The sequence below is a fragment of the Phyllobates terribilis genome, unplaced genomic scaffold (assembly GCF_046119375.1).
Source record: "Phyllobates terribilis strain yellow unplaced genomic scaffold, ASM4611937v1 Scaffold_1__5_contigs__length_1240528914, whole genome shotgun sequence".
NCBI classification, from domain to species: Eukaryota; Metazoa; Chordata; class Amphibia; order Anura; family Dendrobatidae; genus Phyllobates; species Phyllobates terribilis.
The window spans coordinates 3,604,667-3,631,368 of NW_027362761.1; the positions used below are offsets into that span (position 1 = coordinate 3,604,667).

Sequence of the window (26,702 nt, forward strand, 5' to 3'; positions counted from 1 at the left end):
CCCAGCTGTGCCTGTTCTCCCCCCAGCTGTGCCTACTCTCCTCCCAGCTGTGCCTACTCTCCCCCCAGCTGTGCCTACTCTCCCCCCAGCTGTGCCTGCTCTCCCCCCTGCTGTGCCTACTCTCCTCCCAGCTGTGCCTGCTCTCCCCCCAGCTGGGCCTACTCTCCTCCCAGCTGTGCCTACTCTCCTTCCAGCTGTGCCTGCTCTCCCCCCAGCTGTGACTACTCTCCTCCCAACTGTGTCTACTCTCCCCCCAGCTGTGCCTGCTCTCCCCCCAGCTGTGCCTACTCTCCCCCCAGCTGTGCCTACTCTCCTCCCAGCTTTGCCTGCTCTCCCCCCAGCTGCGCCTGCTCTCCCCCCAGCTGCGCCTGCTCTCCCCCCAGCTGCACCTGCTCTCCTCCCAGCTGCGCCTACTCTCCCCCCAGCTGTGCCTGTTCTCCCCTCAGCTGTGCCTGCTCTCCCCAGCTGTGTCTGCTCTCCCCCCAGCTGTGCCTGCTCTCCTCCCAGCTGTGCCTGCTCTCCCCCCAGCTGTGCCTGCTCTCCCCCCAGCTGTGCCAGCTCTCCCCCCAGCTGTGCCTACTCTCCTCCCAGCTGTGCCTGCTCTCCCCCCAGCTGCGCCTGCTCTCCCCCCAGCTGCGCCTGCTCTCCCCCCAGCTGCGCCTGCTCTCCTCCCAGCTGCGCCTACTCTCCCCCCAGCTGTGCCTGTTCTCCCCTCAGCTGTGCCTGCTCTCCCCAGCTGTGCCTGTTCTCCCCCCAGCTGTGCCTGCTCTCCTCCCAGCTGTGCCTGCTCTCCCCCCAGCTGTGCCTGCTCTCCCCCCAGCTGTGCCTGCTCTCCCCCCAGCTGTGCCAGCTCTCCCCCAGCTGTGCCTCCTCTCCCCCCAGCCGTGCCTGCTCTCCCCCAGCTGTGCCTGCTCCCCCTCAGCTGTGCCTGCTCTCCCCCTAGCTGTGCCTGCTCTCCCCCCAGCTGTGCCTGCTCTCCCCCCAGCTGTGCCTGCTCTCCCCCAGCTGTGCCTGCTCTCCCCCCAGCTGTGCCTGCTCTCCCCACAGCTGTGCCTGCTCTCCCCCCAGCTGTGCTTGCTCTCCCCAGCTGTGCCTGCTCTCCCCCCAGCTGTGCCTACTCTCCCCCCAGCTGTACCTACTCTCCCCCCAGCTGTGCCTACTCTCCCCCCAGCTGTGCCTGCTCTCCCCCCAGCTGTGCCTGCTCTCCCTCCAGATGTGCCTGCTCTCCCCCAGCTGTGCCTGCTCTCCCCCCAGCTGTGCCTGCTCTCCCCACAGCTGTGCCTGCTCTCCCCCCAGCTGTGCTTGCTCTCCCCCAGCTGTGCCTGCTCTCCCCCAGCTGTGCCTACTCTCCCCCCAGCTGTACCTACTCTCCCCCCAGCTGTGCCTACTCTCCCCCCAGCTGTGCCTGCTCTCCCCCTAGCTGTGCCTGCTCTCCCCCCAGCTGTGCCTGCTCTCCCCCCAGCTGTGCCTGCTCTCCCCCAGCTGTGACAGCTCTCCCCCCAGCTGTGCCTGCTCTCCCCACAGCTGTGCCTGCTCTCCCCCCAGCTGTGCTTGCTCTCCCCCAGCTGTGCCTGCTCTCCCCCCAGCTGTGCCTACTCTCCCCCCAGCTGTACCTACTCTCCCCCCAGCTGTGCCTACTCTCCCCCCAGCTGTGCCTACTCTCCCCCCAGGTGTGCCTGGTCTCCCCCCAGCTGTGCCTGTTCTCCCCCTCAGCTGTGCCTGCTCTCCCCCTAGCTGTGCCTGCTCTCCCCCAGCTGTGCCTGCTCTCCCCCCAGCTGTGCCTACTCTCCCCCCAGCTGTGCCTACTCTCCCCCCAGCTGTGCCTGTTCTCCCCCTCAGCTGTGCCTGCTCTCCCCCTAGCTGTGCCTGCTCTCCCCCAGCTGTGCCTGCTCTCCCCCCAGCTGTGCCTGCTCTCCCCCCAGCTGTGCCTTCTCTCCCCCCAGCTGTGCCTACTTTCCCCCCAGCTGTGCCTGCTCTCCCCCAGCTGTGCCTGTTCTCCCCCTCAGCTGTGCCTGCTCTCCCCCCAGCTGTGCCTACTCTCCCCCCAGCTGTGCCTGCTATCCCCCCAGCTGTGCCTGTTCTCGCCCTCAGCTGTGCCTGCTCTCCCCCCAGCTGTGCCTACTCTCCCCCCAGCTGTGCCTACTCTCCCCCCAGCTGTGCCTGCTATCCCCCCAGCTGTGCCTGCTCTCCCCCCAGCTGTGCCTACTCTCCCCCCAGCTGTGCCTGCTCCTGATCTCCCCCCAGCTGTGCCTGCTCTCCCCCCAGATGTGCCTGCTCTCCCCTCAGCTGTGCCTGCTCTCCCCTCAGCTGTGCCTGCTCTCCCCTCAGCTGTGCCTACTCTCCCCTCAGCTGTGCCTGCTCTCCCCCCAGCTGTGCCTGCTCTCCCCCCAGCTGTGCTTGCTCTCCCCCCAGCTGTGCCTGCTCTCCCCCCAGCTGTGCCTGCTCTCCCCCAGCTGTGCCTGCTCTCCCCCCAGCTGCGCCTGTTCTCCCCCCAGCTGCGCCTGATCTCCCCCCAGCTGCGCCTGCTCTCCCCTCAGCTGCGCCTGCTCTCCCCTCAGCTGCGCCTACTCTCCCCCCAGCTGCGCCTGTTCTCCCCTCAGCTGCGCCTGCTCTCCCCCCAGCTGCGCCTGCTCTCCCCCCAGCTGCGCCTGCTCTCCCCACAGCTGCGCCTGCTCTCCCCCCAGCAGTGCCTGCTCTCCCCCCAGCTGCGCCTGATCTCCCCCCAGCTGTGCTTACTCTCCCCTCAGCTGTGCCTGATCTACCCCCAGCTGTGCCTGCTCTCCCCCCAGCTGTGCCTGCTCTCCCCCAGCTGTGCCTACTCTCCCTCCAGCTGTGCCTGCTCTCCCCCAGCTGTGCCTGCTCTCCCCCCAGCTGTGCCTGCTCTCCCCCCAGCTGTGCCTACTCTCCCCCCAGCTGTGCCTTCTCTCCCTCCAGCTGTGCCTGCTCTCCCCCAGCTGTGCCTGCTCTCCCCCCAGCTGTGCCTGCTCTCCTCCCAGCTGTGCCTTCTCTCCCCCCAGCTGTGCCTACTCTCCCCCCAGCTGTGCCTGCTCTCCCCCCAGCTCTGCCTGCTCTCCTCCCAGCTGTGCCTGCTCTCCTCCCAGCTGTGCCTGCTCTCCTCCCAGCTGTGCCTACTCTCCCCCCAGCTGTGCCTGCTCTTCCCCCAGCTGTGCCTGTTCTCCCCCTCAGCTGTGCCTGCTCTCCCCCTAGCTGTGCCTGCTCTCCCCCAGCTGTGCCTCCTCTCCCCCCAGCTGTGCCTACTCTCCCCCCAGCTGTGCCTACTCTCCCCCCAGCTGTGCCTGCTCTCCCCCTAGCTGTGCCTGCTCTCCCCTGGCTGTGCCTGCTCTCCACCCAGCTGTGCCTGCTCTCCCCCCAGCTGTGCCTGCTCTCCCCCCAGCTGTGCCTTCTCTCCCCCCAGCTGTGCCTACTCTCCCCCCAGCTGTGCCTGCTCTCCCCCCAGCTGTGCCTGTTCTCCCCCTCAGCTGTGCCTGCTCTCCCCCCAGCTGTGCCTACTCTCCCCCCAGCTGTGCCTGCTCTCCCCACAGCTGTGCCTACTCTCCCCCCAGTTGTGCCTGCTATCCCCCCAGCTGTGCCTGCTCTCCCCCCAGCTGTGCCTACTCTCGCCCCAGCTGCGCCTGATCTCCCCCCAGCTGTGCCTGTTCTCCCCCTCAGCTGTGCCTGCTCTCCCCTCAGCTGTGCCTGCTCTCCCCCCAGCTGCGCCTGATCTCCCCCCAGCTGTGCCTGCTCCTGATCTCCCCCCAGCTGTGCCTGCTCTCCCCTCAGCTGTGCCTGCTCTCCCCTCAGCTGTGCCTGCTCTCCCCTCAGCTGTGCCTACTCTCCCCTCAGCTGTGCCTGCTCTCCCCCCAGCTGTGCCTGCTCTCCCCCCAGCTGTGCCTGCTCTTCCCCCAGCTGTGCTTGCTCTCCCCCCAGCTGTGCCTGCTCTCCCCTGGCTGTGCCTGCTCTCCCCCCAGCTGTGCCTGCTCTCCCCCCAGCTGTGCCTTCTCTCCCCCAGCTGTGCCTACTCTCCCCCCAGCTGTGACTGCTCTCCCCCCAGCTGTGCCTGTTCTCCCCCTCAGCTGTGCGTGCTCTCCTCCCAGCTGTGCCTACTCTCCCCCCAGCTGTGCTCTCCTCCCAGCTGTGCCTGCTCTCCTCCCAACTGTGCCTTCTCTCCCCCCAGCTGTGCCTGCTCTCCCCCCAGCTGTGCCTACTCTCCCCCCAGCTGTGCCTTCTCTCCCTCCAGCTGTGCCTGCTCTCCCCCAGCTGTGCCTGCTCTCCCCCCAGCTGTGCCTGCTCTCCTCCCAGCTGTGCCTTCTCTCCCCCCAGCTGTGCCTTCTCTCCCCCCAGCTCTGCCTACTCTCCCCCCAGCTGTGCCTTCTCTCCCTCCAGCTGTGCCTGCTCTCCCCCCAGCTGTGCCTGCTCTCCCCCCAGCTGTGCCTGCTCTCCCCCCAGCTGTGCCTTCTCTCCCTCCAGCTGTGCCTGCTCTCCCCCAGCTGTGCCTGCTCTCCCCCCAGCTGTGCCTACTCTCCCCCCAGCTGTGCCTTCTCTCCCTCCAGCTGTGCCTGCTCTCCCCCAGCTGTGCCTGCTCTCCCCCCAGCTGTGCCTGCTCCCCCCCCAGCTGTGCCTGCTCTCCTCCCAGCTGTGCCTTCTCTCCCCCCAGCTGTGCCTACTCTCCCCCCAGCTGTGCCTGCTCTCCCCCCAGCTGTGCCTGCTCTCCCCTGGCTGTGCCTGCTCTCCCCCCAGCTGTGCCTGCTCTCCCCCCAGCTGTGCCTTCTCTCCCCCAGCTGTGCCTACTCTCCCCCCAGCTGTGCCTGCTCTCCCCCCAGCTGTGCCTGTTCTCCCCCTCAGCTGTGCCTGCTCTCCCCCCAGCTGTGCCTACTCTCCCCCCAGCTGTGCTCTCCTCCCAGCTGTGCCTGCTCTCCTCCCAGCTGTGCCTTCTCTCCCCCCAGCTGTGCCTACTCTCCCCCCAGCTGTGCCTTCTCTCCCTCCAGCTGTGCCTGCTCTCCCCCAGCTGTGCCTGCTCTCCCCCCAGCTGTGCCTGCTCTCCTCCCAGTTGTGCCTTCTCTCCCCCCAGCTGTGCCTTCTCTCCCCCCAGCTGTGCCTACTCTCCCCCCAGCTGTGCCTTCTCTCCCTCCAGCTGTGCCTGCTCTCCCCCCAGCTGTGCCTGCTCTCCCCCCAGCTGTGCCTGCTCTCCCCCCAGTTGTGCCTTCTCTCCCTCCAGCTGTGCCTGCTCTCCCCCAGCTGTGCCTGCTCTCCCCCCAGCTGTGCCTACTCTCCCCCCAGCTGTGCCTTCTCTCCCTCCAGCTGTGCCTGCTCTCCCCCAGCTGTGCCTGCTCTCCCCCCAGCTGTGCCTGCTCTCCTCCCAGCTGTGCCTTCTCTCCCCCCAGCTGTGCCTACTCTCCCCCCAGCTGTGCCTGCTCTCCCCCCAGCTGTGCCTGCTCTCCTCCCAGCTGTGCCTGCTCTCCTCCCAGCTGTGCCTACTCTCCCCCCAGCTGTGCCTGCTCTCCCCCCAGCTGTGCCTGTTCTCCCCCTCAGCTGTGCCTGCTCTACCCCTAGCTGTGCCTTCTCTCCCCCAGCTGTGCCTGCTCTCCCCCCAGCTGTGCCTACTCTCCCCCCAGCTGTGCCTGCTCTCCCCCCAGCTGTGCCTGCTCTCCCCCTAGCTGTGCCTTCTCTCCCCCAGCTGTGCCTGCTCTCCCCCCAGCTGTGCCTACTCTCCCCCCAGCTGTGCCTACTCTCCCCCCAGCTATGCCTGTTCTCCCCCTCAGCTGTGCCTGCTCTCCCCCTAGCTGTGCCTGCTCTCCCCCAGCTGTGCCTGCTCTCCCCCTAGCTGTGCCTGCTCTCCCCCCAGCTGTGCCTGCTCTCCCCCCAGCTGTGCCTACTCTCCCCCCAGCTGCGCCTGATCTCCCCCAGCTGTGCCTGTTCTCCCCCTCAGCTGTGCCTGCTCTCCCCTCAGCTGTGCCTGCTCTCCCCCCAGCTGTGCCTGCTCTCCCCTCAGCTGTGCCTGCTCTCCCCTCAGCTGTGCCTGCTCTCCCCTCAGCTGTGCCTGCTCTCCCCTCAGCTGTGCCTACTCTCCCCTCAGCTGTGCCTGCTCTCCCCCTAGCTGTGCCTGCTCTCCCCCAGCTGTGCCTGCTCTCCCCCAGCTGTGCTTGCTCTCCCCCCAGCTGTGCCTGCTCTCCCCCCAGCTGTGCCTGCTCTCCCCCCAGCTGTGCCTGTTCTCCCCCTCAGCTGTGCCTGCTCTCCCCCTAGCTGTGCCTGCTCTCCCCCAGCTGTGCCTGCTCTCCCCCCAGCTGTGCCTGCTCTCCCCCCAGCTGTGCCTGCTCTCCCCCCAGTTGTGCCTTCTCTCCCCCCAGCTGTGCCTACTCTCCCCCCAGCTGTGCCTGCTCTCCCCCCAGCTGTGCCTGTTCTCCCCCTCAGCTGTGCCTGCTCTCCCCCCAGCTATGCCTACTCTCCCCCCAGCTGTGCCTGCTATCCCCCCAGCTGTGCCTGTTCTCCCCCTCAGCTGTGCCTGCAATCCCCCCAGCTGTGCCTGCTCTCCCCCCAGCTGTGCCTACTCTCCCCCCAGCTGCGCCTGATCTCCCCCCAGCTGTGCCTGTTCTCCCCCTCAGCTGTGCCTGATCTCCCCCTAGCTGTGCCTGCTCTCCCCCAGCTGTGCCTGCTCTCCCCCCAGCTGTGCCTACTCTCCCCCCAGCTGTGCCTGCTCTCCCCCCAGCTATGCCTGCTCTCCCCCTAGCTGTGCCTGCTCTCCCCCAGCTGTGCCTGCTCTCCCCCCAGCTGTGCCTACTCTCCCCCCAGCTGTGCCTACTCTCCCCCCAGCTGTGCCTGTTCTCCCCCTCAGCTGTGCCTGCTCTCCCCCTAGCTGTGCCTGCTCTCCCCCAGCTGTGCCTGCTCTCCCCCCATCTGTGCCTGCTCTCCCCCAAGCTGTGCCTGCTCTCCCCCAGCTGTGCCTTCTCTCCCCCCAGCTGTGCCTACTCTCCCCCCAGCTGTGCCTGCTCTCCCCCAGCTGTGCCTGTTCTCCCCCTCAGCTGTGCCTGCTCTCCCCCCAGCTATGCCTACTCTCCCCCCAGCTGTGCCTGCTATCCCCCCAGCTGTACCTGTTCTCCCCCTCAGCTGTGCCTGCTCTCCCACCAGCTGTGCCTGTTCTCCCCCTCAGCTGTGCCTGCTCTCCCCTCAGCTGTGCCTGCTCTCCCCCCAGCTGCGCCTGATCTCCCCCCAGCTGTGCCTGCTCCTGATCTCCCCCCAGCTGTGCCTGCTCTCCCCTCAGCTGTGCCTGCTCTCCCCTCAGCTGTGCCTGCTCTCCCCTCAGCTGTGCCTACTCTCCCCTCAGCTGTGCCTGCTCTCCCCACAGCTGTGCCTGCTCTCCCCCCAGCTGTGCCTGCTCTTCCCCCAGCTGTGCTTGCTCTCCCCCCAGCTGTGCCTGCTCTCCCCTGGCTGTGCCTGCTCTCCCCCCAGATGTGCCTGCTCTCCCCCCAGCTGTGCCTTCTCTCCCCCAGCTGTGCCTACTCTCCCCCCAGCTGTGCCTGCTCTCCCCCCAGCTGTGCCTGTTCTCCCCCTCAGCTGTGCCTGCTCTCCCCCCAGCTGTGCCTACTCTCCCCCCAGCTGTGCTCTCCTCCCAGCTGTGCCTGCTCTCCTCCCAGCTGTGCCTTCTCTCCCCCCAGCTGTGCCTGCTCTCCCCCCAGCTGTGCCTACTCTCCCCCCAGCTGTGCCTTCTCTCCCTCCAGCTGTGCCTGCTCTCCCCCAGCTGTGCTTGCTCTCCCCCCAGCTGTGCCTGCTCTCCTCCCAGCTGTGCCTTCTCTCCCCCCAGCTGTGCCTTCTCTCACCCCAGCTCTGCCTACTCTCCCCCCAGCTGTGCCTTCTCTCCCTCCAGCTGTGCCTGCTCTCCCCCCAGCTGTGCCTGCTCTCCCCCCAGCTGTGCCTTCTCTCCCTCCAGCTGTGCCTGCTCTCCCCCAGCTGTGCCTGCTCTCCCCCCAGCTGTGCCTACTCTCCCCCCAGCTGTGCCTTCTCTCCCTCCAGCTGTGCCTGCTCTCCCCCAGCTGTGCCTGCTCTCCCCCCAGCTGTGCCTGCTCTCCCCCCAGCTGTGCCAGCTCTCCTCCCAGCTGTGCCTTCTCTCCCCCCAGCTGTGCCTACTCTCCCCCCAGCTGTGCCTGCTCTCCCCCCAGCTGTGCCTGCTCTCCCCTGGCTGTGCCTGCTCTCCCCCCAGCTGTGCCTGCTCTCCCCCCAGCTGTGCCTTCTCTTCCCCAGCTGTGCCTACTCTCCCCCCAGCTGTGCCTGCTCTCCCCCCAGCTGTGCCTGTTCTCCCCCTCAGCTGTGCCTGCTCTCCCCCTAGCTGTGCCTTCTCTCCCCCAGCTGTGCCTGCTCTCCCCCCAGCTGTGCCTACTCTCCCCCCAGCTGTGCCTGCTCTCCCCCCAGCTGTGCCTGCTCTCCCCCTAGCTGTGCCTGCTCTCCCCCAGCTTTGCCTGCTCTCCCCCCAGCTGTGCCTACTCTCCCCCCAGCTGTGCCTACTCTCCCCCCAGCTATGCCTGTTCTCCCCCTCAGCTGTGCCTGCTCTCCCCCTAGCTGTGCCTGCTCTCCCCCAGCTGTGCCTGCTCTCCCCCTAGCTGTGCCTGCTCTCCCCCAGCTGTGCCTGCTCTCCCCCCAGCTGTGCCTTCTCTCCCCCCAGCTGTGCCTACTCTCCCCCCAGCTGTGCCTGCTCTCCCCCCAGCTGTGCCTGTTCTCCCCCTCAGCTGTGCCTGCTCTCCCCCCAGCTATGCCTACTCTCCCCCCAGCTGTGCCTGCTATCCCCCCAGCTGCGCCTGTTCTCCCCCTCAGCTGTGCCTGCTCTCCCCCCAGCTGTGCCTACTCTCCCCCCAGCTGTGCCTGCTATCTCCCCAGCTGTGCCTGCTCTCCCCCCAGCTGTGCCTACTCTCCCCCCAGCTGCGCCTGATCTCCCCCCAGCTGTGCCTGTTCTCCCCCTCAGCTGTGCCTGCTCTCCCCTCAGCTGTGCCTGCTCTCCCCCCAGCTGCGCCTGATCTCCCGCTAGCTGTGCCTGCTCCTGATCTCCCCCCAGCTGTGCCTGCTCTCCCCAGCTGTGCCTGCTCTCCCCTCAGCTGTGCCTGCTCTCCCCTCAGCTGTGCCTGCTCTCCACTCAGCTGTGCCTACTCTCCCCTCAGCTGTGCCTGCTCTCCCCCCAGCTGTGCCTGCTCTCCCCCAGCTGTGCCTGCTCTCCCCCAGCTGTGCTTGCTCTCCCCCCAGCTGTGCCTGCTCTCCCCCCAGCTGTGCCTGCTCTCCCCCCAGCTGTGCCTGCTCTCCCCCCAGCTGTGCCTGTTCTCCCCCTCAGCTGTGCCTGCTCTCCCCCTAGCTGTGCCTGCTCTCCCCCAGCTGTGCCTGCTCTCCCCCCAGCTGTGCCTGCTCTCCCCCCAGCTGTGCCTTCTCTCCCTCCAGCTGTGCCTGCTCTCCCCCAGCTGTGCCTGCTCTCCCCCCAGCTGTGCCTACTCTCCCCCCAGCTGTGCCTTCTCTCCCTCCAGCTGTGCCTGCTCTCCCCCAGCTGTGCCTGCTCTCCCCCCAGCTGTGCCTGCTCTCCCCCCAGCTGTGCCTGCTCTCCTCCCAGCTGTGCCTTCTCTCCCCCCAGCTGTGCCTGCTCTCCCCCCAGCTGTGCCTACTCTCCCCCCAGCTGTGCCTTCTCTCCCTCCAGCTGTGCCTGCTCTCCCCCAGCTGTGTCTGCTCTCCCCCCAGCTGTGCCTGCTCTCCTCCCAGCTGTGCCTTCTCTCCACCCAGCTGTGCCTTCTCTCCCCCCAGCTGTGCCTACTCTCCCCCCAGCTGTGCCTTCTCTCCCTCCAGCTGTGCCTGCTCTCCCCCCAGCTGTGCCTGCTCTCCCCCCAGCTGTGCCTGCTCTCCCCCCAGTTGTGCCTTCTCTCCCTCCAGCTGTGCCTGCTCTCCCCCAGCTGTGCCTGCTCTCCCCCCAGCTGTGCCTTCTCTCCCTCCAGCTGTGCCTGCTCTCCCCCAGCTGTGCCTGCTCTCCCCCCAGCTGTGCCTGCTCTCCCCCCAGCTGTGCCTGCTCTCCTCCCAGCTGTGCCTGCTCTCCTCCCAGCTGTGCATACTCTCCCCCCAGCTGTGCCTACTCTCCCCCCAGCTGTGCCTACTCTCCCCCCAGCTATGCCTGTTCTCCCCCTTAGCTGTGCCTGCTCTCCCCCTAGCTGTGCCTGCTCTCCCCCAGCTGTGCCTGCTCTCCCCCTAGCTGTGCCTGCTCTCCCCCCAGCTGTGCCTGCTCTCCCCCCAGCTGTGCCTGCTCTCCCCCCAGCTGTGCCTACTCTCCCCCCAGCTGCGCCTGACCTCCCCCCAGCTGTGCCTGTTCTCCCCCTCAGCTGTGCCTGCTCTCCCCTCAGCTGTGCCTGCTCTCCCCCCAGCTGTGACTGCTCTCCCCTCAGCTGTGCCTGCTCTCCCCTCAGCTGTGCCTGCTCTCCCCTCAGCTGTGCCTACTCTCCCCTCAGCTGTGCCTGCTCTCCCCCTAGCTGTGCCTGCTCTCCCCCAGCTGTGCCTGCTCTCCCCCAGCTGTGCTTGCTCTCCCCCCAGCTGTGCCTGCTCTCCCTCCAGCTGTGCCTGCTCTCCCCCCAGCTGTGCCTGTTCTCCCCCTCAGCTGTGCCTGCTCTCCCCCTAGCTGTGCCTGCTCTCCCCCAGCTGTGCCTGCTCTCCCCCCAGCTGTGCCTGCTCTCCCCCCAGCTGTGCCTGCTCTCCCCCCAGCTGTGCCTGCTCTCCCCCCAGCTGTGCCTGTTCTCCCCCTCAGCTGTGCCTGCTCTCCCCCTAGCTGTGTCTGCTCTCCCCCAGCTGTGCCTGCTCTCCCCCCAGCTGTGCCTGCTCTCCCCCCAGCTGTGCCTGCTCTCCCCCTAGCTGTGCCTTCTCTCCCCCAGCTGTGCCTGCTCTCCCCCCAGCTGTGCCTACTCTCCCTCCAGCTGTGCCTGCTCTCCCCCCAGCTGTGCCTGCTCTCCCCCTAGCTGTGCCTGCTCTCCCCCAGCTGTGCCTGCTCTCCCCCCAGCTGTGCCTACTCTCCCCCCAGCTGTGCCTACTCTCCCCCAGCTATGCCTGTTCTCCCCCTCAGCTGTGCCTGCTCTCCCCCTAGCTGTGCCTGCTCTCCCCCAGCTGTGCCTGCTCTCCCCCTAGCTGTGCCTGCTCTCCCCCCAGCTGTGCCTGCTCTCCCCCCAGCTGTGCCTGCTCTCCCCCCAGCTGCGCCTGATCTCCCCCCAGCTGTGCCTGTTCTCCCCCTCAGCTGTGCCTGCTCTCCCCTCAGCTGTGCCTGCTCTCCCCCCAGCTGTGCCTGCTCTCCCCTCAGCTGTGCCTGCTCTCCCCTCAGCTGTGCCTACTCTCCCCTCAGCTGTGCCTGCTCTCCCCCTAGCTGTGCCTGCTCTCCCCCAGCTGTGCCTGCTCTCCCCCAGCTGTGCTTGCTCTCCCCCCAGCTGTGCCTGCTCTCCCCCCAGCTGTGCCTGCTCTCCCCCCAGCTGTGCCTGTTCTCCCCCTCAGCTGTGCCTGCTCTCCCCCTAGCTGTGCCTGCTCTCCCCCAGCTGTGCCTGCTCTCCCCCCAGCTGTGCCTGCTCTCCCCCCAGCTGTGCCTGCTCTCCCCCCAGTTGTGCCTTCTCTCCCCCCAGCTGTGCCTACTCTCCCCCCAGCTGTGCCTGCTCTCCCCCCAGCTGTGCCTGTTCTCCCCTCAGCTGTGCCTGCTCTCCCCCCAGCTATGCCTACTCTCCCCCCAGCTGTGCCTGCTCTCCCCCTAGCTGTGCCTGCTCTCCCCCAGCTGTGCCTGCTCTCCCCCCATCTGTGCCTGCTCTCCCCCCAGCTGTGCCTGCTCTCCCCAGCTGTGCCTTCTCTCCCCCCAGCTGTGCCTACTCTCCCCCCAGCTGTGCCTGCTCTCCCCCCAGCTGTGCCTGTTCTCCCCCTCAGCTGTGCCTGCTCTCCCCCCAGCTATGCCTACTCTCCCCCCAGCTGTGCCTGCTATCCCCCCAGCTGTGCCTGTTCTCCCCCTCAGCTGTGCCTGCTCTCCCCCCAGCTGTGCCTGTTCTCCCCCTCAGCTGTGCCTGCTCTCCCCTCAGCTGTGCCTGCTCTCCCCCCAGCTGCGCCTGATCTCCCCCCAGCTGTGCCTGCTCCTGATCTCCCCCCAGCTGTGCCTGCTCTCCCCTCAGCTGTGCCTGCTCTCCCCTCAGCTGTGCCTGCTCTCCCCTCAGCTGTGCCTACTCTCCCCTCAGCTGTGCCTGCTCTCACCCCAGCTGTGCCTGCTCTCCCCCCAGCTGTGCCTGCTCTTCCCCCAGCTGTGCTTGCTCTCCCCCCAGCTGTGCCTGCTCTCCCCTGGCTGTGCCTGCTCTCCCCCCAGCTGTGCCTGCTCTCCCCCCAGCTGTGCCTTCTCTCCCCCAGCTGTGCCTACTCTCCCACCAGCTGTGCCTGCTCTCCCCCCAGCTGTGCATGTTCTCCCCCTCAGCTGTGCCTGCTCTCCCCCCAGCTGTGCCTACTCTCCCCCCAGCTGTGCTCTCCTCCCAGCTGTGCCTGCTCTCCTCCCAGCTGTGCCTTCTCTCCCCCCAGCTGTGCCTGCTCTCCCCCCAGCTGTGCCTACTCTCCCCCCAGCTGTGCCTTCTCTCCCTCCAGCTGTGCCTGCTCTCCCCCAGCTGTGCTTGCTCTCCCCCCAGCTGTGCCTGCTCTTCTCCCAGCTGTGCCTTCTCTCCCCCCAGCTGTGCCTTCTCTCACCCCAGCTCTGCCTACTCTCCCCCCAGCTGTGCCTTCTCTCCCTCCAGCTGTGCCTGCTCTCCCCCCAGCTGTGCCTGCTCTCCCCCCAGCTGTGCCTTCTCTCCCTCCAGCTGTGCCTGCTCTCCCCCAGCTGTGCCTGCTCTCCCCCCAGCTGTGCCTACTCTCCCCCCAGCTGTGCCTTCTCTCCCTCCAGCTGTGCCTGCTCTCCCCCAGCTGTGCCTGCTCTCCCCCCAGCTGTGCCTGCTCTCCCCCCAGCTGTGCCTGCTCTCCTCCCAGCTGTGCCTTCTCTCCCCCCAGCTGTGCCTACTCTCCCCCCAGCTGTGCCTGCTCTCCCCCCAGCTGTGCCTGCTCTCCCCCAGCTGTGCCTGCTCTCCCCTAGCTGTGCCTGCTCTCCCCCCAGCTGTGCCTGCTCTCCCCCCAGCTGTGCCTGCTCTCCCCCCAGCTGTGCCTGCTCTCCCCCCAGCTGTGCCTGTTCTCCCCCTCAGCTGTGCCTGCTCTCCCCCTAGCTGTGCCTGCTCTCCCCCAGCTGTGCCTGCTCTCCCCCCAGCTGTGCCTGCTCTCCTCCCAGCTGTGCCTGCTCTCCCCCCAGTTGTGCCTTCTCTCCCCCCAGCTGTGCCTACTCTCCCCCCAGCTGTGCCTGCTCTCCCCCCAGCTGTGCCTGTTCTCCCCCTCAGCTGTGCCTGCTCTCCCCCCAGCTATGCCTACTCTCCCCCCAGCTGTGCCTGCTCTCCCCCTAGCTGTGCCTGCTCTCCCCCAGCTGTGCCTGCTCTCCCCCCATCTGTGCCTGCTCTCCCTCCAGCTGTGCCTGCTCTCCCCCAGCTGTGCCTTCTCTCCCCCCAGCTGTGCCTACTCTCCCCCCAGCTGTGCCTGCTCTCCCCCCAGCTGTGCCTGTTCTCCCCCTCAGCTGTGCCTGCTCTCCCCCCAGCTATGCCTACTCTCCCCCCAGCTGTGCCTGCTATCCCCCCAGCTGTGCCTGTTCTCCCCCTCAGCTGTGCCTGCTCTCCCCCCAGCTGTGCCTGTTCTCCCCCTCAGCTGTGCCTGCTCTCCCCTCAGCTGTGCCTGCTCTCCCCCCAGCTGCGCCTGATCTCCCCCAGCTGTGCCTGCTCCTGATCTCCCCCCAGCTGTGCCTGCTTTCCCCTCAGCTGTGCCTGCTCTCCCCTCAGCTGTGCCTGCTCTCCCCTCAGCTGTGCCTACTCTCCCCTCAGCTGTGCCTGCTCTCCCCCCAGCTGTGCCTGCTCTCCCCCCAGCTGTGCCTGCTCTTCCCCCAGCTGTGCTTGCTCTCCCCCAGCTGTGCCTGCTCTCCCCTGGCTGTGCCTGCTCTCCCCCCAGCTGTGCCTGCTCTCCCCCCAGCTGTGCCTTCTCTCCCCCAGCTGTGCCTACTCTCCCCCCAGCTGTGCCTGCTCTCCCCCCAGCTGTGCCTGTTCTCCCCCTCAGCTGTGCCTGCTCTCCCCCCAGCTGTGCCTACTCTCCCCCCAGCTGTGCTCTCCTCCCAGCTGTGCCTGCTCTCCTCCCAGCTGTGCCTTCTCTCCCCCCAGCTGTGCCTGCTCTCCCCCCAGCTGTGCCTACTCTCCCCCCAGCTGTGCCTTCTCTCCCTCCAGCTGTGCCTGCTCTCCCCCAGCTGTGCTTGCTCTCCCTCCAGCTGTGCCTGCTCTCCTCCCAGCTGTGCCTTCTCTCCCCCCAGCTGTGCCTTCTCTCACCCCAACTCTGCCTACTCTCCCCCCAGCTGTGCCTTCTCTCCCTCCAGCTGTGCCTGCTCTCCCCCCAGCTGTGCCTGCTCTCCCCCCAGCTGTGCCTTCTCTCCCTCCAGCTGTGCCTGCTCTCCCCCAGCTGTGCCTGCTCTCCCCCCAGCTGTGCCTACTCTCCCCCCAGCTGTGCCTTCTCTCCCTCCAGCTGTGCCTGCTCTCCCCCAGCTGTGCCTGCTCTCCCCCCAGCTGTGCCTGCTCTCCCCCCAGCTGTGCCTGCTCTCCTCCCAGCTGTGCCTTCTCTCCCCCCAGCTGTGCCTACTCTCCCCCCAGCTGTGCCTGCTCTCCCCCCAGCTGTGCCTGCTCTCCCCTGGCTGTGCCTGCTCTCCCCCCAGCTGTGCCTGCTCTCCCCCCAGCTGTGCCTTCTCTCCCCCAGCTGTGCCTACTCTCCCCCCAGCTGTGCCTGCTCTCCCCCCAGCTGTGCCTGTTCTCCCCCTCAGCTGTGCCTGCTCTCCCCCCAGCTGTGCCTACTCTCCCCCAGCTGTGCTCTCCTCCCAGCTGTGCCTGCTCTCCTCCCAGCTGTGCCTTCTCTCCCCCCAGCTGTGCCTGCTCTCCCCCCAGCTGTGCCTACTCTCCCCCCAGCTGTGCCTTCTCTCCCTCCAGCTGTGCCTGCTCTCCCCCAGCTGTGCCTGCTCTCCCCCCAGCTGTGCCTGCTCTCCTCCCAGCTGTGCCTTCTCTCCCCCCAGCTGTGCCTTCTCTCCCCCCAGCTGTGCCTACTCTCCCCCCAGCTGTGCCTTCTCTCCCTCCAGCTGTGCCTGCTCTCCCCCCAGCTGTGCCTGCTCTCCCCCCAGCTGTGCCTGCTCTCCCCCCAGCTGTGCCTTCTCTCCCCCCAGCTGTGCCTGCTCTCCCCCAGCTGTGCCTGCTCTCCCCCCAGCTGTGCCTACTCTCCCCCCAGCTGTGCCTTCTCTCCCTCCAGCTGTGCCTGCTCTCCCCCAGCTGTGCCTGCTCTCCCCCCAGCTGTGCCTGCTCTCCCCCCAGCTGTGCCTGCTCTCCTCCCAGCTGTGCCTTCTCTCCCCCCAGCTGTGCCTACTCTCCCCCCAGCTGTGCCTGCTCTCCCCCCAGCTGTGCCTGCTCTCCTCCCAGCTGTGCCTGCTCTCCTCCCAGCTGTGCCTACTCTCCCCCCAGCTGTGCCTGCTCTCCCCCCAGCTGTGCCTGTTCTCCCCCTCAGCTGTGCCTGCTCTCCCCCTAGCTGTGCCTTCTCTCCCCCAGCTGTGCCTGCTCTCCCCCCAGCTATGCCTACTCTCCCCCCAGCTGTGCCTGCTCTCCCCCCAGCTGTGCCTGCTCTCCCCCTAGCTGTGCCTGCTCTCCCCCAGCTGTGCCTGCTCTCCCCCCAGCTGTGCCTACTCTCCCCCCAGCTGTGCCTACTCTCCCCCCAGCTATGCCTGTTCTCCCCCTCAGCTGTGCCTGCTCTCCCCCTAGCTGTGCCTGCTCTCCCCCAGCTGTGCCTGCTCTCACCCTAGCTGTGCCTGCTCTCCCCCCAGCTGTGCCTGCTCTCCCCCCAGCTGTGCCTTCTCTCCCCCCAGCTGTGCCTACTCTCCCCCCAGCTGTGCCTGCTCTCCCCCCAGCTGTGCCTGTTCTCCCCCTCAGCTGTGCCTGCTCTCCCCCCAGCTATGCCTACTCTCCCCCCAGCTGTGCCTGCTATCCCCCCAGCTGCGCCTGTTCTCCCCCTCAGCTGTGCCTGCTCTCCCCCCAGCTGTGCCTACTCTCCCCCCAGCTGTGCCTGCTATCTCCCCAGCTGTGCCTGCTCTCCCCCCAGCTGTGCCTACTCTCCCCCCAGCTGCGCCTGATCTCCCCCCAGCTGTGCCTGTTCTCCCCCTCAGCTGTGCCTGCTCTCCCCTCAGCTGTGCCTGCTCTCCCCCCAGCTGCGCCTGATCTCCCCCTAGCTGTGCCTGCTCCTGATCTCCCCCCAGCTGTGCCTGCTCTCTCCCCAGCTGTGCCTGCTCTCCCCTCAGCTGTGCCTGCTCTCCCCTCAGCTGTGCCTACTCTCCCCTCAGCTGTGCCTGCTCTCCCCCCAGCTGTGCCTGCTCTCCCCCAGCTGTGCCTGCTCTCCCCCAGCTGTGCTTGCTCTCCCCCCAGCTGTGCCTGCTCTCCCCCCAGCTGTGCCTGCTCTCCCCCCAGCTGTGCCTGTTCTCCCCCTCAGCTGTGCCTGCTCTCCCCCTAGCTGTGCCTGCTCTCCCCCAGCTGTGCCTGCTCTCCCCCCAGCTGTGCCTGCTCTCCCCCCAGCTGTGCCTGCTCTCCCCCCAGCTGTGCCTTCTCTCCCTCCAGCTGTGCCTGCTCTCCCCCAGCTGTGCCTGCTCTCCCCCCAGCTGTGCCTACTCTCCCCCCAGCTGTGCCTTCTCTCCCTCCAGCTGTGCCTGCTCTCCCCCAGCTGTGCCTGCTCTCCCCCCAGCTGTGCCTGCTCTCCCCCCAGCTGTGCCTGCTCTCCTCCCAGCTGTGCCTTCTCTCCCCCCAGCTGTGCCTACTCTCCCCCCAGCTGTGCCTGCTCTCCCCCCAGCTGTGCCTGCTCTCCCCTGGCTGTGCCTGCTCTCCCCCCAGCTGTGCCTGCTCTCCCCCCAGCTGTGCCTTCTCTCCCCCAGCTGTGCCTACTCTCCCCCCAGCTGTTCCTGCTCTCCCCCCAGCTGTGCCTGTTCTCCCCCTCAGCTGTGCCTGCTCTCCCCCCAGCTGTGCCTACTCTCCCCCCAGCTGTGCTCTCCTCCCAGCTGTGCCTGCTCTCCTCCCAGCTGTGCCTTCTCTCCCCCCAGCTGTGCCTGCTCTCCCCCCAGCTGTGCCTACTCTCCCCCCAGCTGTGCCTTCTCTCCCTCCAGCTGTGCCTGCTCTCCCCCAGCTGTGCCTGCTCTCCCCCCAGCTGTGCCTGCTCTCCTCCCAGCTGTGCCTTCTCTCCCCCCAGCTGTGCCTTCTCTCCCCCCAGCTGTGCCTACTCTCCCCCCAGCTGTGCCTTCTCTCCCTCCAGCTGTGCCTGCTCTCCCCCCAGCTGTGCCTGCTCTCCCCCCAGCTGTGCCTTCTCTCCCTCCAGCTGTGCCTGCTCTCCCCCAGCTGTGCCTGCTCTCCCCCCAGCTGTGCCTACTCTCCCCCCAGCTGTGCCTTCTCTCCCTCCAGCTGTGCCTGCTCTCCCCCAGCTGTGCCTGCTCTCCCCCCAGCTGTGCCTGCTCTCCCCACAGCTGTGCCTGCTCTCCTCCCAGCTGTGCCTTCTCTCCCCCCAGCTGTGCCTTCTCTCCCCCCAGCTGTGCCTGCTCTCCCCCCAGCTGTGCCTGCTCTCCCCCCAGCTGTGCCTGCTCTCCTCCCAGCTGTGCCTACTCTCCCCCCAGCTGTGCCTGCTCTCCCCCCAGCTGTGCCTGTTCTCCCCCTCAGCTGTGCCTGCTCTCTCCCTAGCTGTGCCTTCTCTCCCCCAGCTGTGCCTGCTCTCCCCCCAGCTGTGCCTACTCTCCCCCCAGCTGTGCCTGCTCTCCCCCCAGCTGTGCCTGCTCTCCCCCTAGCTGTGCCTGCTCTCCCCCAGCTGTGCCTGCTCTCCCCCCAGCTGTGCCTACTCTCCCCCCAGCTGTGCCTACTCTCCCCCCAGCTATGCCTGTTCTCCCCCTCAGCTGTGCCTGCTCTCCCCCTAGCTGTGCCTGCTCTCCCCCAGCTGTGCCTGCTCTCCCCCTAGCTGTGCCTGCTCTCCCCCCAGCTGTGCCTGCTCTCCCCCCAGCTGTGCCTTCTCTCCCCCCAGCTGTGCCTACTCTCCCCCCAGCTGTGCCTGCTCTCCCCCCAGCTGTGCCTGTTCTCCCCCTCAGCTGTGCCTGCTCTCCCCCCAGCTATGCCTACTCTCCCCCCAGCTGTGCCTGCTATCCCCCCAGCTGCGCCTGTTCTCCCCCTCAGCTGTGCCTGCTCTCCCCCCAGCTGTGCCTACTCTCCCCCCAGCTGTGCCTGCTATCTCCCCAGCTGTGCCTGCTCTCCCCCCAGCTGTGCCTACTCTCCCCCCAGCTGCGCCTGATCTCCCCCCAGCTGTGCCTGTTCTCCCCCTCAGCTGTGCCTGCTCTCCCCTCAGCTGTGCCTGCTCTCCCCCCAGCTGCGCCTGATCTCCCCCTAGCTGTGCCTGCTCCTGATCTCCCCCCAGCTGTGCCTGTTCTCCCCCTCAGCTGTGCCTGCTCTCCCCTCAGCTGTGCCTGCTCTCCCCCCAGCTGTGCCTGCTCTCCCCCCAGCTGTGCCTGTTCTTCCCCTCAGCTGTGCCTGCTCTCCCCCTAGCTGTGCCTGCTCTCCCCCAGCTGTGCCTGCTCTCCCCCCAGCTGTGCCTGCTCTCCCCCCAGCTGTGCCTGCTCTCCCCCCAGTTGTGCCTTCTCTCCCCCCAGCTGTGCCTACTCTCCCCCCAAGCTGTGCCTGCTCTCCCCCCAGCTGTGCCTGTTCTCCCCCTCAGCTGTGCCTGCTCTCCCCCCAGCTATGCCTACTCTCCCCCCAGCTGTGCCTGCTCTCCCCCCAGCTGTGCCTACTCTCCTCCCAGCTGTGCCTGCTCTCCCCCCAGCTGTGCCTGCTCTCGCCCTAGCTGTGCCTGCTCTCCCCCAGCTGTGCCTGCTCTCCCCCCAGCTGTGCCTACTCTCGCCCCAGCTGTGCCTGTTCTCCCCCTCAGCTGTGCCTGCTCTCCCCCTAGCTGTGCCTGCTCTCCCCCAGCTGTGCCTGCTCTCCCCCCATCTGTGCCTGCTCTTCCCCCAGCTGTGCCTGCTCTCCCCAGCTGTGCCTTCTCTCCCCCCAGCTGTGCCTACTCTCCCCCCAGCTGTGCCTGCTCTCCCCCCAGCTGTGCCTGTTCTCCCCCTCAGCTGTGTCTGCTCTCCCCCCAGCTATGCCTACTCTCCCCCCAGCTGTGCCTGCTATCCCCCCAGCTGTGCCTGTTCTCCCCCTCAGCTGTGCCTGCTCTCCCCCCAGCTGTGCCTACTCTCCCCCCAGCTGTGCCTGCTATCCCCCCAGCTGTGCCTGCTCTCCCCCCAGCTGTGCCTGCTCTCCCCCCAGCTGTGCCTGCTCTCCTCCCAGCTGTGCCTACTCTCCCCCCAGCTGTGCCTGCTCTCCCCCCAGCTGTGCCTGTTCTCCCCCTCAGCTGTGCCTGCTCTCTCCCTAGCTGTGCCTTCTCTCCCCCAGCTGTGCCTGCTCTCCCCCCAGCTGTGCCTACTCTCCCCCCAGCTGTGCCTGCTCTCCCCCCAGCTGTGCCTGCTCTCCCCCTAGCTGTGCCTGCTCTCCCCCAGCTGTGCCTGCTCTCCCCCCAGCTGTGCCTACTCTCCCCCCAGCTGTGCCTACTCTCCCCCCAGCTATGCCTGTTCTCCCCCTCAGCTGTGCCTGCTCTCCCCCTAGCTGTGCCTGCTCTCCCCCAGCTGTGCCTGCTCTCCCCCTAGCTGTGCCTGCTCTCCCCCCAGCTGTGCCTGCTCTCCCCCCAGCTGTGCCTTCTCTCCCCCCAGCTGTGCCTACTCTCCCCCCAGCTGTGCCTGCTCTCCCCCCAGCTGTGCCTGTTCTCCCCCTCAGCTGTGCCTGCTCTCCCCCCAGCTATGCCTACTCTCCCCCCAGCTGTGCCTGCTATCCCCCCAGCTGCGCCTGTTCTCCCCCTCAGCTGTGCCTGCTCTCCCCCCAGCTGTGCCTACTCTCCCCCCAGCTGTGCCTGCTATCTCCCCAGCTGTGCCTGCTCTCCCCCCAGCTGTGCCTACTCTCCCCCCAGCTGCGCCTGATCTCCCCCCAGCTGTGCCTGTTCTCCCCCTCAGCTGTGCCTGCTCTCCCCTCAGCTGTGCCTGCTCTCCCCCCAGCTGCGCCTGATCTCCCCCTAGCTGTGCCTGCTCCTGATCTCCCCCCAGCTGTGCCTGTTCTCCCCCTCAGCTGTGCCTGCTCTCCCCTCAGCTGTGCCTGCTCTCCCCCCAGCTGTGCCTGCTCTCCCCCCAGCTGTGCCTGTTCTTCCCCTCAGCTGTGCCTGCTCTCCCCCTAGCTGTGCCTGCTCTCCCCCAGCTGTGCCTGCTCTCCCCCCAGCTGTGCCTGCTCTCCCCCCAGCTGTGCCTGCTCTCCCCCCAGTTGTGCCTTCTCTCCCCCCAGCTGTGCCTACTCTCCCCCCAAGCTGTGCCTGCTCTCCCCCCAGCTGTGCCTGTTCTCCCCCTCAGCTGTGCCTGCTCTCCCCCCAGCTATGCCTACTCTCCCCCCAGCTGTGCCTGCTCTCCCCCCAGCTGTGCCTACTCTCCTCCCAGCTGTGCCTGCTCTCCCCCCAGCTGTGCCTGCTCTCGCCCTAGCTGTGCCTGCTCTCCCCCAGCTGTGCCTGCTCTCCCCCCAGCTGTGCCTACTCTCGCCCCAGCTGTGCCTGTTCTCCCCCTCAGCTGTGCCTGCTCTCCCCCTAGCTGTGCCTGCTCTCCCCCAGCTGTGCCTGCTCTCCCCCCATCTGTGCCTGCTCTTCCCCCAGCTGTGCCTGCTCTCCCCAGCTGTGCCTTCTCTCCCCCCAGCTGTGCCTACTCTCCCCCCAGCTGTGCCTGCTCTCCCCCCAGCTGTGCCTGTTCTCCCCCTCAGCTGTGTCTGCTCTCCCCCCAGCTATGCCTACTCTCCCCCCAGCTGTGCCTGCTATCCCCCCAGCTGTGCCTGTTCTCCCCCTCAGCTGTGCCTGCTCTCCCCCCAGCTGTGCCTACTCTCCCCCCAGCTGTGCCTGCTATCCCCCCAGCTGTGCCTGCTCTCCCCCCAGCTGTGCCTACTCTCCCCCCAGCTGCGCCTGATCTCCCCCCAGCTGTGCCTGTTCTCCCCCTCAGCTGTGCCTGCTCTCCCCTCAGCTGTGCCTGCTCTCCCCACAGCTGCGCCTGATCTCCCCCCAGCTGTGCCTGCTCCTGATCTCCCCCCAGCTGTACCTGCTCTCCCCCCAGCTGTGCCTGCTCTCCCCTCAGCTGTGCCTGCTCTCCCCTCAGCTGTGCCTGCTCTCCCCTCAGCTGTGCCTACTCTCCCCTCAGCTGTGCCTGCTCTCCCCCCAGCTGTGCCTGCTCTCCCCCAGCTGTGCCTGCTCTCCCCAGCTGTGCTTGCTCTCCCCCAGCTGTGCTTGCTCTCCCCCAGCTGTGCCTGCTCTCCCCCCAGCTGCGCCTGCTCTCCCCCAGCTGCGCCTGCTCTCCCCCCAGCTGCGCCTGTTCTCCCCCCCAGCTGCGCCTGATCTCCCCCCAGCTGCGCCTGCTCTCCCCTCAGCTGCGCCTGCTCTCCCCCCAGCTGCGCCTGCTCTCCCCTCAGCTGCGCCTGCTCTCCCCCCAGCTGCGCCTGCTCTCCCCCCAGCTGCGCCTGCTCTCCCTTCAGCTGCGCCTGCTCTCCCCCCAGCAGCGCCTGCTCTCCCCCCAGCTGCGCCTGCTCTCCCCCCAGCTGTGCCTGCTCTCCCCCCAGCTGTGCCTGATCTCCCCCCAGCTGTGCCTGCTCTCCCCCCAGCTGTGCCTACTCTCCCCCCCAGCTGTGCCTGCTCTCCCCCCAGCAGCGCCTGCTCTCCCCCCAGCAGCGCCTGTTCTCCCCCCAGCTAGCCTGCTCTCCCCCCAGCTGTGCCTTCTCTCCCCCAGCTGCGCCTGCTCTCCCCTCAGCTGTGCCTGCTCTCCCCCCAGCTGCGCCTGCTCTCCCCCCAGCTGCGCCTGCTCTCCCCCCAGCTGCGCCTGCTCTCCCCTCAGCTGCGCCTGCTCTCCCCCCAGCTGCGCCTGCTCTCCCCCCAGCTGTGCCTGATCTCCCCCAGCTGTGCCTGCTCTCCCCTCAGCTGTGCCTGCTCTCCACCCAGCCGTGCCTGCTCTCCCCCCAGCCGTGCCTGCTCTCCCCCCAGCCGTGCCTGCTCTCCCCCAGCCACGCCTGCTCTCCCCTCAGCTGTGCCTGCTCTCCCCCCAGCTGTGCCTGCTCTCCCCTCAGCTGTGCCTGCTCTCCCCCCAGCTGCGCCTGCTCTCCCCTCAGCTGTGCCTGCTCTCCCCCAGCTGTGCCTGCTCTCCCCTCAGCTGTGCCTGCTCTCCCCCCAGCTGCGCCTGCTCTCCCCCCAGCTGTGCCTGATCTCCCCCAGCTGTGCCTGCTCTCCCCCCAGCTGTGCCTACTCTCCCCCTAGCTGCGCCTGCTCTCCCCTCAGCTGCGCCTGCTCTCCCCTCAGCTGCGCCTGCTCTCCCCCCAGCTGTGCCTGATCTCCCCCAGCTGTGCCTGCTCTCCCCCCAGCTGTGCCTGCTCTCCCCCCAGCTGCGCCTGCTCTCCCCTCAGCTGTGCCTGCTCTCCCCCCAGCTGTGCCTGCTCTCCCCTCAGCTGTGCCTGCTCTCCCCCCAGCTGCGCCTGCTCTCCCCCCAGCTGTGCCTGCTCTCCCCCCAGCTGTGCCTGCTCTCCCCCCAGCTGTGCCTGCTCTCCCCTCAGCTGTGCCTGCTCTCCCCCCAGCTGTGCCTGCTCTCCCCCCAGCTGTGCCTGCTCTCCCCCCAGCTGCGCCTGCTCTCCCCCCAGCTGTGCCTACTCTCCACCAGCTGCGCCTGCTCTCCTCCCAGCTGTGCCTGCTCTCCCCCCAGCTGCGCCTGCTCTCCCCCCAGCTGCGCCTGCTCTCCCCCCAGCTGCGCCTGCTCTCCCCCCAGCTGTGCCTGCTCTCCCCTCAGCTGTGCCTGTTCTCCCCCCAGCTGCGCCTGCTCTCCCCCCAGCTGTCTCCCCCCAGCTGCGCCTGCTCTCCCCCCAGCTGTGCCTGCTCTCCCCCCAGCTGTGCCTGCTCTCCCCCCAGCTGCGCCTGATCTCCCCCAGCTGCGCCTGCTCTCCCCCCAGCTGCGCCTGCTCTCCCCCCAGCTGTGCCTGCTCTCCCCCCAGCTGTGCCTGCTCTCCCCCCAGCTGTGCCTGCTCTCCCCCCAGCTGCGCCTGCTCTCCCCTCAGCTGCGCCTGCTCTCCCCCCAGCTGCGCCTGCTCTCCCCCCAGCTGCGCCTGATCTCCCCCAGCTATGCCTGCTCTCCCCCCAGCTGTGCCTGCTCTCCCCCCAGCTGTGCCTGCTCTCCCCCCAGCTGTGCCTGATCTCCCCCCAGCTGTGCCCGATCTCCCCCAGCTGTGCCTGCTCTCCCCCCAGCTGCGCCTGCTCTCCCCCCAGCTGTGCCTGATCTCCCCCAGCTGTGCCTGCTGTCCCCCAGCTGTGCCTGCTCTCCCCCCAGCTGCGCCTGCTCTCCCCCCAGCTGTGCCTGCTCTCCCCCCAGCTGTGCCTGCTCTCCCCCCAGCTGCGCTTGCTCCCCCCCAGCTGTGCCTGCTGTCCCCCAGCTATGCCTGCTCTCCCCCCAGCTGTGCCTACTCTCCCCCCAGCTGTGCCTGCTCTCCCCCCAGCTGCGCCTGCTCTCCCCTCAGCTGCGCCTGCTCTCCCCCCAGCTGCGCCTGCTCTCCCCCCAGCTGCGCCTGCTCTCCCCCCAGCTGTGCCTGATCTCCCCCAGCTGTGCCTGCTCTCCCCCCAGCTGTGCCTGCTCTCCCCCCAGCTGTGCCTGCTCTCCCCCCAGCTGTGCCTGCTCTCCCGCACCCCGCGCTCCATTGGTGAGGCAGCCCGCAGGTGACGCGCGCGGCAGTGCCCGCAGGAGCCCGGAGTTAGCAGCCGTTACCCGATGTCGTTATATGCCGTGTACCGAGGAAGGATGGCCTCCGAGCAGCGCAGAGTGACCACCCCGTCCCTGTACATCGGGAACCTGCACCCAGAAGTCTCCGAGCTTGTGCTGTACGAGAAGTTCCGCCCTGCCGGCCCCATCATATCCATCAGCGTGTGCAGGGACCCGGTGACCCAGCGATCGTACGGCTATGCTTACGTCAACTTCCAGTCTGCAGGGGATGCCCAGCGTGTGGTGGATACAATGAACTATGATGTCATATGTGGCAGGTCTGTGCGCATAATGTGGTCACTACATGACCCCCCCTCCCTGTACAAGAGTGGGGTGTTCATCAAGAACATGGACACAGCCATTGATAATAAAGCCCTGCATGAGGCGTTTTCTACATTTGGGAAGATATTGTCAGTCAAGGTAATGGGTGATAAAAAAGGAGCCGGATTTGTCCATTTTGAGAGCCAAGAGGCCGCAGAGAAGGCTATAGAGACGATGAATGGCGAACTTTTAAATGACCACATAATATCGGTGGGACACTTCAAGTCACGCAGTAAACTGGAAGTTGCATCTAGTGCCAGAGCCAGCGAAGAGTTCACCAACATATACATCAAGAACTTGGCAGAAGACGTGGATGATGAATACCTGAAGCAACTGTTTGACCGTTATGGCCCTATGGTTAGTGTCAAAGTCATGATCAATGAGTTTGGGAAGTCAAAAGGATTTGGCTTTGTCAATTTTGAGAGACATGAGGATGCGCTAAAAGCTGTGGAAGAAATGAACGGCAAGGACATGAATGGTAGGGTCATCTATGTAGGCCGAGCCCAGAAGAAGGTGGAGAGACAGTTTGAGCTGAAAAGAAAGTTTGAACAGTTGAAGCGGGACAGGATCACACAAAGCCAGGGTGCCAACCTCTATGTCAAAAATCTGGACCACAGTATTGATGACGAGAGACTGCGAAAAGAGTTCTCTCCATATGGGACCATCACCAGTGCCAAGGTAATGATGGAAGGTGGACACAGCAAAGGATTTGGCTTTGTGTGCTTCTCCTCTCCACAAGAGGCAACCAATGCTCTTGCCAAAATGAGCGGTAGAATCATCGCTATGAAACCACTGTATGTTTCCCTGGCACAGCGCAAGGAGGAACGTCAAGCTCGTCTAACAGACCTGCATATGGAGAGATTGGTCAACAGGAGATTTGCAACCAATCCACATAATCCTTATCAGTTACCTCTATGTAGAACCATGCCAACTATTACACCAGTTCAGAAGAAGCCTTCTTATTGTGAAAATAGGCAGATCGCTCAAGTTAGGCCAAGTCCACCTTGGAAATTACAGAATGAAAGACTTGACTCATTTCAGAATATGCCAGGGCCCATCCAACTTCCTCCTCTAAGACCTTCAACATTTGACACCATAATATCAACTCAGAGTGTTAACACATCGACACAAACAACAGGGTTGCAATCTGTAGCTACGTTCACAAGTCACTCAGTCCATCAGTTTACTTATAATGCCGGTGCCCGTAATCTACAGCAACTTAATCAACCACGCTTTACTATGCCGCAGCCTGCTGTCCATGCACAAGAAGCCCTCAAAGCCACTGTGCTGTCCTCAGCTTCTCCAGAGGAGCAGAAAGAAATACTGGGCGAGCGCCTCTTCCCCCTGATCCAAGCCATACAACCTGCAATGTCCAATAAAATAACTGGGATGTTACTAGAGCTTGATAATTCGGAACTGCTCCACATGCTTGAGTCACCAGAATCCCTCCGCTCCATGGTAGCAGAAGCTGTTGAAGTTCTGCAAGCCTATCAAGCAATGGACACGTCACATGCAACTGCTGCTGAATCAGAAGCTGATTAAAAAGCCTAAGAGTGGAAAACTGCGAGGACATCGAAGAAAAAACTCAAAACATGAAAAAGTTATTGATTTTATTTTGTTTTATTTTCAAAGAGCTTTATATTGCATTGAAATTATATTAAAGATTTAATTGATAATTCTACAGTATTTGGTGTATGGAGTATATGTTAAAGTAGACTCTATTCACATCACAATATTTTGAAAGTATTCCCTGTATACTTTTAACTTATTCCCTGTATACTTTTAACGTATTCCACTGCATTGTGGACATTGATAAACTTTAGAAAATATTAATTGGGGAATGGAAATCTTCCACATTATCTACTACTGAGGATTTTCTATTGTGTAGGTTCTGCAGTGGACATGGGAGAGGTCTTAAACACGGGGGCTGTATGTGGCCCCTGAGGCTCCATTGCGCAGCCCCCGTGTCCCTGAGCTCCCGAGATGATCCTGTCCAAGGGCGCACATTCAATTGAATTGTATCACGACGTAGAGACCATCTCTTTGCACCGCAATACCTATACCAGCCATCGGCCAATTAGAGGCCCGCAGCTGAAGTTGTGCCCATTGCGGCAGTGCATGACGTCACTGCCATGTGTCACGCCGGCTGGAGAGGAGGAAAAGGACGCTATTCGTCGAGGGAGCGAGGTCAGGTGAGAAACCATTTTTTAATGTGTATGTGAAAAACGGCATATTGGGGGACACTATTACAAGAAGAGGACCAGGATAGGGGACATTACTACAAGAAATGGAGTAGGATGAGGGACATTACTATAAGATGGGGGGGGGCAGTATAGGGAACATTTCTACAAGATGGGATCATGATGGGGGAACATTACAACAAGATTGAACCAGGATAAGGATATTACTACAGGATGGGACCAGGATGGGGACATTA

General features: G+C 65.8%; 1 protein-coding gene across 1 annotated transcript; it reads left to right on the plus strand.

The window, feature by feature from the left end:
* The first annotated feature begins 23,983 nt into the window (after positions 1 to 23,983).
* LOC141173690 (polyadenylate-binding protein 1-like) lies at positions 23,984 to 25,807 on the plus strand. Its single transcript, XM_073658031.1, has one exon. The coding sequence runs from the start codon at positions 23,984 to 23,986 to the stop codon at positions 25,805 to 25,807; it is 1,824 nt and encodes a 607-aa protein (XP_073514132.1).
* Positions 25,808 to 26,702: the final 895 nt, after the last annotated feature.

What these genes read in the sequence shown, in the direction of transcription:
- LOC141173690 (XM_073658031.1), top strand. Translation starts at nt 23,984, where the DNA reads ATGGCCTCCGAGCAGCGCAGAGTGACCACCCCGTCCCTGTACATCGGG.